At 36.7% G+C, this 15,006-nt stretch overlaps 1 protein-coding gene across 3 annotated transcripts in view; it reads left to right on the top strand.

Annotated features, from left to right (window-relative positions):
* NDUFV2 (NADH:ubiquinone oxidoreductase core subunit V2) overlaps positions 1-15,006 on the top strand; it is a 34,421-nt gene that overhangs the window by 11,054 nt on the left and 8,361 nt on the right. For 2 of the 3 annotated variants that reach the window (XM_025364900.1, XM_025364901.1), the window contains exons 2-6: positions 6,313-6,378; positions 7,773-7,835; positions 7,921-8,037; positions 11,163-11,331; positions 13,582-13,691. In XM_025364900.1, the coding sequence (XP_025220685.1) occupies positions 6,313-6,378; positions 7,773-7,835; positions 7,921-8,037; positions 11,163-11,331; positions 13,582-13,691 (525 nt within the window). Of the gene's footprint in view, positions 1-681; positions 1,194-1,897; positions 1,906-6,312; positions 6,379-7,772; positions 7,836-7,920; positions 8,038-11,162; positions 11,332-13,581; positions 13,692-15,006 lie in introns of those variants that run through there. The other variant, XM_025364899.1, reaches the window with a different exon arrangement.

Here is a 15,006-nt window from a genome sequence, read left to right as displayed (position 1 = left end):
TCTCTACTAAAAATACAAAAACTTAGCCGGGCGAGGTGGCAGGCGCCTGTAGTCCCAGCTACTCGGGAGGCTGAGGCAGGAGAATGGCGTGAACCCGGGAGGCGGAGCTTGCAGTGAGCTGAGATCCGGCCACTGCACTCCAGCCTGGGTGACAGAGCGAGACTCCGTCTCAAAAAAAAAAAAAAAAAAAAAAAAAAGAACCCTATGAAGTACATGCCATCATTTTTCTCTTTTTATAAATGAGGAAACAGGCTCTGGAGCTGAGCTTTCAGCCATTTTGCTATATTGTCTCTCCATACATAGGGTATTTATGGAATATTAGATAACAGTGATACATCCCACCTTCAGAGTGCTAGAATGTGGAAAATGGTGCTTTTTAGAAATGCTGAAATTGACACTTCCTATACTAGAACGTGTTTAGTGTTGGTTGTCTTTTACACCACACTCAACATCAGAAGGATTTTTTTTTTTTTTTTTTTTGATAGAGAATCTCGCTGTGTCGCCCAGGCTGGAGTGCAGTGGCTCGATCTCGGCTCACTGCAACCTCCACCTTCCAGGTTCAAGCAATTCTCCTGCCTCAGCCTCCCAAGTAGCAGGGATTACAGGTGTGCACCACCACATGCTGCAAATTTTTGTATTTTTAGTAGAGATAGGGTTTCACCATATTGGCCAGGCTGATCTCGAACTCCTGACCTTGTGATCCGCCCACCTTGGCCTCCCAAAGTGCTGGGATTACAGACTGTGCCTGGCCAGAAGGATGGTATTTTTAAGATTAGTTTGGTGACATTAGACAGGATGTTTTGAATTGACAAAGGGATCAGCTAGAAGACTTACAGTAATGTACAGACATGAAATAATGTCTAAAATAGTGGTGATAGTAAGACAGGGACAGAACTAAAGACTTCATTGGGTTTTTTGGTTGGTTTTGTTTTCAGACAGGGTCTTACTTTGTCACCCAGACTGGAGTGCAGTGGCGTGATTTCAGCTCACTGCAACCTTCACCTCCCAGGTTTAGGCAATTCTCCCACCTCATCCTCCTGAGTAGCTGGGACTACAGGTGTGCGCCACCACAGTCAGCTAATTTTTGTATTTTTTGGTAGAAATGCAGTTTCACCACGTTGACCGGGCTGGTCTTGAACTCCTGACCTCAAGTGACACTCTTGCCTTGGCCTCCCAAAGTGCTGGGATTACAGGTGTGAGCCACTGTGCCCAGCCCTTCATTGGTTTTTAAAAGTTTAAATGTAATACATATAATGGCAAAAAATTCAAACAGTAAGCAAGGCTACATATTATAGTGTGTGTGTGTGTGTATATATATATATAAAAAACAGTACAGAGTAGGGATACAAGAATATGTATTATGATAAAAAATATATGTTGCATATATTATATATGTTAACCCATGATACATCCCACATCCTAACTTTCCACATTATAATACCTCTGAAAGTGGGATGTATCACTGTTATCTAATATTCCATAAATACTCTATGTATGGAGAGACAATGTAACAAAACAATTAAAAGCCCAGCTCCAGAGCCTGTTTCCTCATTTGTAGAAACAGAATAACAACAGTGTGTACTTCATAGGGTTCTTGAGAGCATTAAGAGATGTATTTCATGTAAAGCGCTTAATATTCTCCTGGCAGTAAAGACTAGATTTTCTTCCCACTCCAGATCCTTGATTCCTCTGCTTAGAGACAGCAGCTGTTACTGGTTTCTTTTATGATGTCTCTGTTGAGATATTTTGATAGAAAAAGCAGTAAAAAATGGAAACTGGCACATTTCTAGATTTTATTGACTTTCTTAAAAAGAACTTTGACAGATCTGAAATTTTACCCCATTTGTAAGCTAACAAGTTAACCTGCCTCAGTTTCATGGATACTGGCAGGGGGCAGCATCCTGGGTCAGTAGGCAGCATGAACTTCATGTTAGTTCCCCCTGACATTCATATCTAATGGTAAGGGAGGAGACCACCCCCATATTGTCTTATGCCCAATTTCTGCCTCCAAAGAAAGAAGAAGTAAAAACTAAAAGGCAGAAATGAAATCCACAAGCAGACAGCCCAGAGCCACACCCTGGGTCTGTTAGTTAAAGATCGACCCCTGACCTAGTTGGCTGTGTTGTCTATAGATTACAGACATTGTATAGAAAAGCACTGTGAAAATCCCTGTCCTGTCCTGTTCCGTTCTAATTACCGGTGCATGCAGCCCCCACCGAGTCACGTACCCTCTGCTTGCTCAATTGATCACGACCCTCTCACATGGACCCCCTTAGAGTTGTGAGCCCTTAAAAGGGACAGGAATTGCTCACTCGGGGAGCTCAGTTGTTGGAGACGTGAGTCTTCCCGAAGCTCCCGGCTGAATAAAGCCCTTCCTTCTTTAACTTGGTGTCTTGGGGGTTTCGTCCGCGGTTTGTCCTGGTACAACGGGAGTGATATGGAACAGCCCAGGTGAATGCTGTGCATCACAGCTAAGGGACCTTGAGCTTGGGAAACCCTGTCTGTAAGAAAACTCACTCAGCTTTTGCCCCAGGAGAAGATATTCTCTACAAAAATAATTGAGAAGATAGTCTGAAACAAAAGCTGTTCAGCGCTGCTGCTCACAAAACGTGCACAAACCTGAGACCCACAGAAATCTTTCTACCAGCCTATTTCTTCCTCCTTCCCCACTTTCTTTAACTAAAAAAGAAATTTATAAGTTAATTTCAGTGGAGAAGTAGATGGTTTTTTAACCATCAAATACATTATAAATTCACTAGAAAAACTGTAAGCCTTATATATGTGGATATAAAGAAAAACTAATTATGTGCAAATGTAAGAATATTGGCAGTATGTTGTGTTTGACAGTAACTCTTTGATAAAGTCAACTAACAGCACAATTTTTAAAAATAGGTGTAGTTTTTAAAATGCAGTTGTTTGGATTTTTTTTTAGTTATTAAATGTTTTATCCTTATGTCAGTTAAACAGGTTATAATGCTTTACAGGTTATATAGTACTTTCAGAGAAACTTGACTTAAATCTCAAAATAGTCCAATGAGAAGATAACCCTGTTTTATAGGTACAGAAATTGAGGCTTAAAAAAAATTAAGTGAGTTGTGCAAGGTAAGATGTTAGTAAGTGGCAGAATGGTAATCTAAACCCAAGTTCTCAACAACAATTATAAAAAATCTGAAAGTCTGTTTTTTCCTAGAATTTAGCTACTTTATCTTGACCCTTCTCAATCAGTAGTCTGTCTTCAATGATTTGGACTTTAAACCACTTTTAGAAATATGTCTGTGAACTCATGTGCATATCCAGAGTTTCACAGGTCAGCAAGAGAATGCCTCAGAATAGATTTTCCAATATGTAGCAACATGGGCCTAAATAATAATTTTCAAGATTATCTCTATATTTTTATTTTAAATAAAAGTGCATGCCAGATCCTGGATTAATGAGAAAGGGATCAAATATTAATCCAAAATGGAAGCTATTTTAATTTAGAGATTTGGTGTTATTTAATTTGATATACAAGGAGGTTAGAAGGAGAAATAGGTTTTACAATAGAGAAAAGTTTTTCTTACACCTGATGAGTGTTTTAAGTAGGATTTTTTGGGCCAGTTAATCCATGCTAATAGGAAATTTGGAAAATAGAGAAAAATATAAAAATATAAAATAGAGTCCCTTATTTCATTAACATCGTAATAAGAGATAAGCACTTTTAATTATTTATGGCCTTCTAGTCTTTTAATCAGTGTCTGTAAATTGAGATAATTTATGCATTTTTGCTTTTTTGCCCTGGTTCCAGTTTCTATGTGATTATTTTTACAAAATATTTTTTATACAAATTATTTAACAAAATATTTTGTTAGCTATATCACGTTCTAGTGTCAGAATTATTAGTATTTAGTTAAAATCTGCTCAGATTGGGCTTTTAGGTTGTGTTTTTGCTGCAATAAACATGATAGGAACAACATGTTTTCATGTACAGCTTTATCCTCATTTTGTACTATAGGAAAAATATCTAGGTTAGAATTACTAAGTTAAAATATGGACACCTGGGGCCGGGCACAGTGGCTCACGCTTGTAATCCCACCACTTTGGGAGGCTGAGGTGGGCAGATCACCTGACGTCGGGAGTTCAAGACCAGCCTGACCGGCATGGAGAAACCTCGTCTCTACTAAAAATACAAAAAATTATCCAGGCATAGTGAGTGGCACATGCCTGTAATCCTAGCTACTTGGGAGGCTGAGGTAGGAGAATCGCTTGAACCCGGGAGGCGGAGGTTGCAGTGAGCTGAGATCATGCCATTGAAGTCCAGCCTGGGCAACAAGAGCGAAACTCTGTCTCCAAAAAAAAAAAAAGAAAGACACATATTTATGCTTTCCATATTTCATGGTAATTTGCTTTCTAAAAGGCTATATGAATTTTTAAGTGTGCTTGTTTCTCTATATGTTCAACAGAATGGAGTGCTATCTCTACCAAGTTTGGTAGAGTTGGTAGTTTGATAGCTAGTAATGTTATTTTAAATTGCATGCTTTTAGTTACTAGTAAGCAATTTGAATTCTGTGAAACTTGTTCATGATCTTTACTCATTTTTTTCATTTTTTAAATGCATTTATGATCTCTTCAGGCTATTAGCCTCTTGTCATCAAACATGTGCAAGATTTAAGACTCACCAGTGTAGGGTTAACGGATGAGTTCTCAGAGGCAAAGGCTTTATAGAGAATAGAAGATAGAAGTGTGAACTGAGCCCTGAGGACAACCTGCAAGGAGTGGATAAAAAGCCAATAAACAGAAAATTTTAGTGTTCAGAAATTAAAGAGAAGATTGAATACTTTCCCTCCTCTTAAAATTAATCCTTCCTTTATTATAAATATACAGTCTTTTCTCTCAGGATTTAGTTCAGTAACTCACTGATGTTACTCAAAAATTGTTATTAGATTAAAAAAATTTTCTGAGCTAAGATGACAGTGACTGTCTTCTAAATTTTAGTTTCAGTTAATTTTTCAAAACAAAACCAACACAGTCGAAGCCCCCTTGTGCACTTCTCTCTGACTGCATCCCTCCCTGCCTCCCAGTTATCCTGAAATTGATATTTATCACTCCCATCTTTTGTACCTGTCTCACATCGTGTACCTTAGTCTTTTCTTAATTAAAGCAGATGTTCCATGTAAACTTATTTATTAATATTTCTTCAACTGAAATACCATTTGGACCTAGGGAAAAGTTAAATATACTATTGTGTTATATTACTCCATTTACTTTCTTCTATGTTTGCCTTTGAATTGTCCAGCTCTTTGCTAGTTCCATGCTTGGTTTAACCCAGTGTTCTGCTGTCTGTGGTTAGCAGAACTCAGAAATTGGAGGAATCCAGAATAGTAGTTGAAATACTTGGGGTGGGGGACAGGGTAGGAGTGGAGGGTAGGAGCAAGAGGGCCAAGAGAAATGAAATGCAGCTGAGAGAATAATCAGATTCCTTCCAAAGCAACTGAACATTGTCAGTCTGCATAGCATCATAAATAGCTTTCTAAAACTACTGTTCTTCCCCGCCCCCCCAGATGGAGCCTTGCTTTGTTGCTCAGGCTGGAGTGCGGTGGTGTGATCTCGGCTCACTGCAACCTCTGCCTCCCGGGTTCAGGCGATTCTCCTGCCTCAGCCTTCTGAGTAGCTGGGACTACCAGTGTGTGCCACCACGCCCAGCTAATTTTTGTGTTTTTAGTGGAGACAGGGTTTTACCATGTTGGCCAGGATGGTCTCCATCTCTTGACCTCATGATCCGCTTGCCTTAGCCTCCCAAAGTGCTGGGATCACGGGCATGAGCCACTGCACCCGGCTAGAAACTACTTTTTACAGCTGGAGTTTCAGAACTAATTTAGTAAAGGATTGAAAAGGAGGATACAGTTGACTCATTTGTACAGAGTATATGACTCATTTGTACAGAATGAAAACATGTTTATGAACATGTTTCACACTAAGTGAAAGCTGGCATCCAACTTGATTCAGACAAAAGTGAAAGTCAAGAAGTTAATAGTACATTAATTCACCAAATGCATGCCAGCAGAGCATGGCAGGAAGGTACACAACTCAGCAGATCTGGGTTGTCCTGGTTCTCCTATTGACTCGTGTGTGTGATGTTAGGCGGGTGAATCTTGCCTTTGAATCTCCATTTGGAAAATACCTCTCCTGAAATAGAGATGGGTAGGGTAGTATACCATATTTCTTAAGATCTTTTATAAGTTGATTCCATTGTTTTAAATTATGAATCCTAAAGTATTTATGAAAAAATTTGTAAGGCTGTGATTTACTAAACTTCCTTAAAATTTTAAATTTTAGGGAAGACATGTAAGGAATTTACATAAGACAGCTATGCAAAATGGAGCTGGAGGAGCTTTATTTGTGGTAAGTAATTACTTACATTTCTTTGGAAAGAAAAGACTTGGAAATTTGGGTAAATCCATTGTAAAAATCCAAAAGATCTTAAATACCGTTGTCTAAAATTGTGGGAATTTACATATAGCTAATTGAATTTACTACATTTCAAAAGACGTGTAGTTCCAGTTGAACCTCATGAGTTTAAATTAGTAGCAGGAAAACTCTGGGAATAAGAATTTATTTCCAGTGAAATTACTGTGTGAGCCCTAACCTGATTCTCCTCACACTCTGGGTTCTCAGTCATGTTGGCTTACTAAGGGTTTGAAGATTGTAACTTGTTGAATCCCAAAATGACACTAGTTTGAAACTTATGGGTTTTAGTAATGTAGTAACTAGATTAGCAGCTGGTCTTTATATTTTTAGTTTCCGGAGTTTTCACTATAGATAGAAGCCTATGAACTCCCCAGATTAGTTGCACAATTTGGAAAGGATAAGATACTGTATCTCCCTTTTCTGACAAGGTGCAGTTTTCAGGGATTACTCTTGTGTGAAGGAAATATAGTGGACTTGTGTGATGATTTAGTTAGTGGTGTAAGAAGTAGCTTCCTGCTACATATCAATCATCAAATTGGCCACATATTTGAGATCATTGTCTAGAGTTTCTGTTTTCTTTCCTCTTTTGGTTTATGTCCTTTAAAAAGCAGAACTCTGAGAGTTAACATATCAAGAGATTCATTTCTGTATTCACCACACATACATAACATTAATTGATCGTAAGTGTTAATCTCAGTGTGACTCATTTGATTTCCTGTTGACATGCCATTTCTTGTCCGTTTTTGAAGAGGGCCTGTGTCTGCTCTTTTAAGAAGAAATAAAGCTTCTTGCTGTTGGCTATTATGGAAAACGTGGGAAAGAGATGGTGCTTTTTTTTCTTTTTTTTTTGAGATGGTCCTTTTGTACCCTCCTAAAGTAATGGGTCTTAACCCTTTTGGATCCCAGATCCCTTTGACAATCTGATACCCTCTCTTTTGGGAAAATACACATGTTCACATTTAAAATTTTGTGTTTTAATTTCATAAAGGCTTCCAATAATTGGTAATGTTTTGGTAATTCTATCAGAAGATCTTATTCTCTAATGAAGCTGGATAACACTTTTTGTTGTTTGGGTTTTTTGTTCCTAAAGGTGCTTTTCTTATTCTTTAAATGGTTCTTTGTAAAATTTTAAATTCTAACTTTACTTTGGTAATCATACTCATCAAATGTGTGTTTAGTCATTCTTTTTGATGGAAGGATAGGGTGCTATATATCATGTTGGAATTAAAATGGAGAGATTAAACAATAAGTAATAGTATAGTAATGTACAGTGTTATTCACACTTGAGAGAATTCGGATAATTCTGAAAAACTTTTTTTGTTGTGTAGCACAGAGATACTCCTGAAAATAACCCTGATACTCCATTTGATTTCACACCAGAAAACTATAAGGTATGGCTAAATTAACATTATAATTAATGTACCAAATAGGTAATATTTTCTAGATGTGGAAAATGATGTTCTTTCTTTTACACAGAGGATAGAGGCAATAGTAAAAAACTATCCCGAAGGCCATAAAGCAGCAGCTGTTCTTCCAGTCCTGGATTTAGCCCAAAGGCAGAATGGGTGGTTGCCCATCTCTGCTATGAACAAGGTACTGGATTCATTTTTGCCTTAGTTCCAAAAGAGAAGAGATTGTGTATGATAATTTCCTTTTATAGAAATTACTCTGATCATCTCCAGTGTCAGAATCTAGGATTTTGGAGCCCTTTAGCCATTCGTATGTTTCCTTGAATTATCTTTGTGTTTTTGTTCGTTCCCTTAATGCATAGAGGTGATTTCTAACCTTGCAGGAAATAGGGAAGGCATTATGGTGAAAGAGGGTATATGTGTTTTTTTTTTCTTTTGAAGGAAATGGTCATAGGAAAGATAAAAGATTCCAAATGTGTATAACTTAGTACCAAGATATTCTGAAAATTAATGTAATATTTAAACACTAGAATTACAGAAAAAAAGATCTGCTCAACAGTCTGAAGATTTTTAATATTTTACATCTTTGGCTGTAGGCTGTAAGAAAAATCTGTATAATATGTGATGTTTATACAGTTTATTCTACTTTGGAATCAACCTATAGAAATGCTATGGATGACCCATTTTATACGAAGTTACTCTATTCATATAAGATTCATTTTTTCTAATAGTTTTCAGCAGTAATCCAAATTTCAAGTTTATTCATATCCTATTAATATAAATAACTACATTTGTATGGTGATGTATTATAGCATATCATTTATAAAGTGCCATACACAAAGTTTGATTCTGATGAGAATCACACAACTATTAAAGCCGTGTTATATAATGGAAAGTGTTTTTGACTTAGAACTAAGACACCTGATTTTTCTCTGAACTTCCTCATTGGCAATGAAAGTTTTGAACTAGGTAGATCTCTTCCAATTATTACGTTACGATTTCATTTTATTTTATTTTATTTTTTGAGATGGAGTCTCACTCTGTCGTCCAGGCTGGAGTACAGTGGAGCGATTTCAGCTCACTGCAATCACTACCTCCCGGGTTCACGCCATTCTCCTGCCTCAGCCTCCTGAGTAACTGGGACTACAGGCACCCACCACCACAACCGGCTAATTTTTTGTATTTTTAGTAGAGATGGGGTTTCACACTGTTAGCCAGGGTGGTCTCGATCTCCTGACCTTGTGATCCGCCTGCCTTGGCCTCCCAAAGTGCTGGGATTACAGGCATGAGCCACTGTGCCCAGCCTATTATGTTACAATTTCTAAGCGGTAGTACTAGGACTAAATTCATTTCTAAATCAATGCATTTTCTACTTGACCGACTATAATAGAGATTTTGTTGTACTTCATTCTTACCACTTTCTAAACTTTATTTTGTTATAACTGTTAGGCTAGACTATCATCTTTCTAAGAGAATAGGAATATCCTCAATTTATCTACTAGGATCCTAAATGCAAATTTTAGATTTAGTTTATTGATCTTTTATTGCATTGTATAGTATTATAACACTGTGTGGATCCTTGGTATTTGTTCCCTATGAAAAATGTTATAAAGCAAGTTTAGTGAGTTACTATCCTGACTAAACATAGGTGGTTATTTTTTCAATAAATTATATATTTCTTGAGAAGTTACTTAACATTTTTTAAAAATTAAAATAGCCAACTTTATAATGATTTAGGTATATGTTTCTAATTATAATTTTATTATTATTTTGTAAACATCATGTTTTTAATAATGATAAGCCTGTTGGAAATCTTGCTGAGTGTCATGTTAGCAAAGCAAACTAAAAATAAATAAGAAACTGAAAGTGAAAACATTTAAAAAATAAGACAGGCACGGTGGTGCACACCTGTAGTCCCAGGTACTCGGGATGCTGATGTGGGAGGATTGCTTGAGCTCAGGAGTTTAAGACCAGCCCGGGCAAGATGGTGAGACCCTATCTCTTAAAAAATACGTATTTATGTATTGTCCTATTATATTTAGGGTTGGATTTGTGTGGGCGAAAGGCAGGAAGTTTAGGGTATAGGGAATAGACTCAAGATTCTTTGCAGTTTACATTTGGGACTTTTATTTTAATGTTACTGCCCCTCCCCCCAACCCATGAAACACCCAACCTTACAACAAAAAATATCCAGAAGCTTAATATTTAACCATCACTAAGGTGTAGGGAGATGTGCAGAATTCCAGGAAGGAGCCTTTTCAAGTGAGCCAGGGTCTCATTCCAGATTTATTAAATTATTCCTTTGGTAGGGTTCCAGCATGTATATTTTGATAGAGAGCTCCACAGATTTGGGAATACATCCTTGATTTAGAACTGCCGAATGAAATAGCACAACTACTTTATCTGTCACAAGTGAGCCATGATTAGACGTCTTTTGAGAATACATTTCCTTTAGAATTCCTAGTATGAGAAAGTTCAACATACTTGTCTGAAATGCCCACTCTTCTTTTATATCAGAATATGGATATATGTATAATTTCTAAGAATACCAGATCGTAAGTCTTAATGATAATAGGTCACCTAGAAAGTTGTAGACAGAATTATAAATTACGATAGACAAGGACCGGCCCTGGCAAACAGCTAGAAAGCCTTGTTTTCCCTGACAGACTTGCCCTAAGAAAAGCATGCTGAGTTGGTGATCCCCTTAGTTCTGAACACCAGAATGTCAAAACAATTGTTTTCTATTAATGTCTTGATGGGAAGGGTTAGAAAGTACTAGATTATATGATCCAACTTTCAAAAAAGTATTGTGATATGAAATAGAAGTAGTGTTTTGGATTATTGTGGGAGAAGAGTGTGTGATTGTGTAAGTATGATAATGTGTATACATATATGTAGAGTTATAAAATTTTGAGTTTACATATTTAAAATATGGGCCAATTAGTGAGCTTTGATTTTCAACCTTTTTTTCTGTTGCTGTACCATTTGTATGTAGGCTTTTTGGAAAAAAATTGGTGAGGGTTTAGAGAAAAAGAATATCCTTTTACAGAGGTGAGAAGTAGGGTGGAAGGAGGAAGTTCTGTTAACTCCATTAACTTTTGGGCTCTGTATGGTTTAAGTGTAAGTACACTGTCTGCAAAAATTGAAGAGTTTATATCTCCCAGTTATCCAAGACAAGTATGTTTTCTGCTCTTGAAGAACTTTTCTGTTTTTACCAAATTGAGCCAATATTGAAATTATACTTTGTACACATAAAGCTCCATTACTAACATTGTAATTATCTTATTTTTAAATGTCCTAATATTTTAGGTTGCAGAAGTTTTACAAGTACCTCCAATGAGAGTATATGAAGTAGCAACTTTTTATACAATGTATAATCGAAAGCCAGTTGGAAAGTATCACATTCAGGTCTGCACTACTACACCCTGCATGCTTCGAAACTCTGACAGCATACTGGAGGCCATTCAGAAAAAGCTTGGTAGGGAATACATGATATTTGTAACATTGATAAAAAATAGAATTGTCTCTCTAGATTTGATACATTTCTTATCTAAAATTTCCAACTTGTGCCATCTTACTGGATCTGTGTTTCCACATCTTTATTTCTTCCTATTTGGTATTCTTCCTCGGTTCTTAAAGCTGAGTTTTTAATCTTTTCATTTTTAATCAGTGTGTTTGAAATGCTTCTAGAAGTTATAAAATATTCGTTGTTTAGAAGATTGTTTCACTTAGAAAATTGTTTCACTTATTGTTCTGTGACAGCATGTGGTATATTGAAAAGTGACCCATTATTGTCCTCATATTCTTCTAAAGAAGTCATGGAACAAATAAGATACAAGCATAGTAAGAATGCTTTGGGAAGGGAAATTTGAAACAGATGTTATTATAGTAGCATTTTAAAAGTAAAGGGGCACTTTCCCCTAGAAAACTGCTATTGCTACACTTCTAACTATATATGTCAAATTAAGTACTATTTTGTTATTGAATATAAAGTACGTGCATGTTGTAAAAATAGCTGGGTGGTATTGAAATATATAAAACAGAAAGCTGAAGTTGGCTCAAAATCCCCACCCCCAAAACCATCAAGGTATAAATCCTGATAACAATTGGATATATTAGTTGTAGATTTTATATCATTTTAATTATTAAATATATAAATGTACTATGTGTATGCATGCTTTTTAGACTTTATTTTGGCTGTATTTCTACAGCACAATATATATGTCTGCCTCATTTTTTTTTTCTTTTTTTTTTTTGAGTTGAGGTCTCACTTTGTCACCAGACTGGAATGCAGTGGCTCAATCATGGCTCACTGCAGCCTCCAATTACCATAAATATCCAGGCTTTAAAAAAATTCTTTAAACATTTTTGCATTTAAAAGATCAAGTGATCTTTTACCTCACCCTTCTAAGTAGCTGGAGCTATGGGTGCATGCTGCCAAACCCAGCTAATTGATTTTTGTTTTTGTAGAGAGGGGTCTTGCTATGTTGCCCAGGCTGGTTGTGAAATCCTGGCCTCAGGCAGTCCTCCCACCTTGGCCTCCCAACTGCTGGGATCACAGGTGTGAGCCACCATGCTTGGCCTGCCTCATTTTTCTGTTACAATTACTTTGATGTACACACATCTTTGCATACTTGTCCTGTTGTATACTGAGATTGTTTACAAGAAGTAGAATTGTAGGGTCAGACTTTGCTGTATTTTTCCCAAATGCCTTCCGTAAATGTATGAGACTACCCATTTTCTTCACATCCCTTAATAATCTTTGACGTTAGAAGTTTTCTGAGTCTTTACCAAATCTGATAATGTGACTGTGATTTTAGTAGTTTAATTATTGCAATCAAAATGAAAATAATACAGCCTGATGCACTTCTGTATAACAACAAACACTGTGTCCTCTGAAATATGATTGCTTTTAAAGGAACAAGTCCACTAAAAACTTCCTTGAATGTTAAAATTACATAAAGAGGTTTTTTTTGGTTTTTTTTGTTTTTTGAGAGAGTCTTGCTCTGTCACCCAGGCTGGAGTACAGTAGCACAATCATGACTCACTGTAGCCTCAACCTCCCGGGCTCAAGCAATCCTCCTGCCTCAACTGCTTGAGTAGCTGGGACTACAGACCAGATACTAGTTTTTAATTTTTTTATAGAGCTGGGTCTCCCTATGTTGCCCAGACTGGTCTCAAATTCCTGGGCTCAAGCCATCCTCCCACCACCGATGTCCCAAAATGCTGGGATTATAGGCTTGAGCCACTCACTGCATTTGGCCTAGGAGTTTTTTCTTTTTAAAAAACTTTTTTTTTTTTTTTGGCGGGCGGGGGGGAGAGATGGAGTCTTGCTTTGTCTCCCAGGCTGGAGTGCAGTGGCGGGATCTCGGCTCACTGCAAGCTCCGCCTCCCGGGTTCACGCCATTCTCCTGCCTCAGCCTCCCGAGTAGCTGGGACTATAGGCGCCCACCACCATGCCTGGCTAATTTTTTGTATTTTTAGTAGAGATGGGGTTTCACAAGTGTTAGCCAGGATGGTCTTAATCTCCTGACCTTGTGTTCCGCCTGCCTTGGCCTCCCAAAGTGCTGGAATTACAGGCGTTGAGCCACTGTGCCTGGCCTCTTTTTAAAAAACTTAATAGTCTTAAACTTTTAATTTACCTCTGTAAAAATTGTTCTTTTTTTATTTTAACCAAATCACTATTAAAATATAACCTGGTCCTTAGAGTGTTTGTTTATATTTTTAGGAATAAAGGTTGGGGAGACTACACCTGACAAACTTTTCACTCTTATAGAAGTGGAATGTTTAGGGGCCTGTGTGAATGCACCAATGGTTCAAATAAATGACAATTACTATGTGAGTATTTCATGTAATATAAGTTAAAGTTGTATGATTCATATTTGAAATATTTTAAATATTTGATCTTGTGTCCTTAGATGTTGGTTTCTGAATTATTCATTTAGAAGAAATGGTTACCATAAATATCCAGGTTTAAAAAATTTTTTTAAACATTTTTGCATTTAACTTCAGAAGACAAATTTTAAAACTTTAGATTATGAAAAATTTAATAATTTGGATATAAGTACAGAAAATAATCCTTGTGTAGCCAACTATCAGGACTTAAGAGTAATATTTTGCCACATTTTACTTCAGATATTATTATCATCATTTGTAGAAATAAGCTACAGATACAGGTGAAATACTCCATCCCAAATCTTTTTCTCTTCCTTTTATCCCAGAGATATCTTTTATCATTATCATAAATTGTGTCTATATATGTATGCAGCCATACTAATACATACTAATACATAATAATGGCTTTTTAAAAATTTTTATAGAGATGGTATCATACCTCTGAGTTGGATCTCACAAGTTTTGCAGTTTTTTTTGTTTTTGATTGTTTCTATTTTTTTTTTAAGTTTTTCATTTTGATTTCCTTTGACCTGTAAGTTTCTAAAAATGTTCTTAATATCCATATATATGGCATTTTCTAGTTATTTCTTTAAAAATTGCTTGCTACCCTAATTATATCACCATTTTAATTCAAGATACCTTGTTAGCTCATATTTCTTAGAAATTCGTTTATGGAAATTTTGGAGGGACTGTACTTAAGGTAGATTTTCTTTAAGAAGGAATTTGCTTTCTCTCTTGCTCCTGGCACTACTGCTGGCCCCAGAAAAGCCCCTCTCCTTATACCCTAGGCCTCTGTTCCTCTGGTGTGAAAGGTTCCAGACTAGCAGTTTTCTTTGAGGGATAGTTTACCCTTATACTGAGGTTAAAGCTTTTGGGGACCTTAACTTGTGTAGCTTATATGGTCTTCTGTTAGACTCTCTGGGGCTGGCTGGGTCCCTTGCCCCTTGCCCCTCTAAGCTTTGAAACCCTGAAGCCAAGTTTGCTTGATATTCCACTTTTTTTCTTTGGTTTTCCTTGAGAATTTGGCCTCTGGGTACTTATTTCTTGATTTAAATAGGAATTAGACAATCAAGGCTTTGTGTGAAGCATTGTTAAGTCTAAATATAGTAGCCTGTAGACGGATTTGTCTGAGATAGATATTCTTTCAGTTAGCAGTAGTTAGGTCTTTAGGGATAGATATTAGGCATCTAGTTAACAAGTTACTACAGCTACTTTGTACCTTACTGTTTCTTCAAGAATACAGCATTTATTTAGTATG

The sequence above is a fragment of the Theropithecus gelada genome, chromosome 18 (genome assembly GCF_003255815.1).
Source record: "Theropithecus gelada isolate Dixy chromosome 18, Tgel_1.0, whole genome shotgun sequence".
Classification (NCBI taxonomy): Eukaryota; Metazoa; Chordata; class Mammalia; order Primates; family Cercopithecidae; genus Theropithecus; species Theropithecus gelada.
Note: the sequence above shows the minus strand (reverse complement) of the source record. Positions and strands in the feature narration are given on the sequence as shown.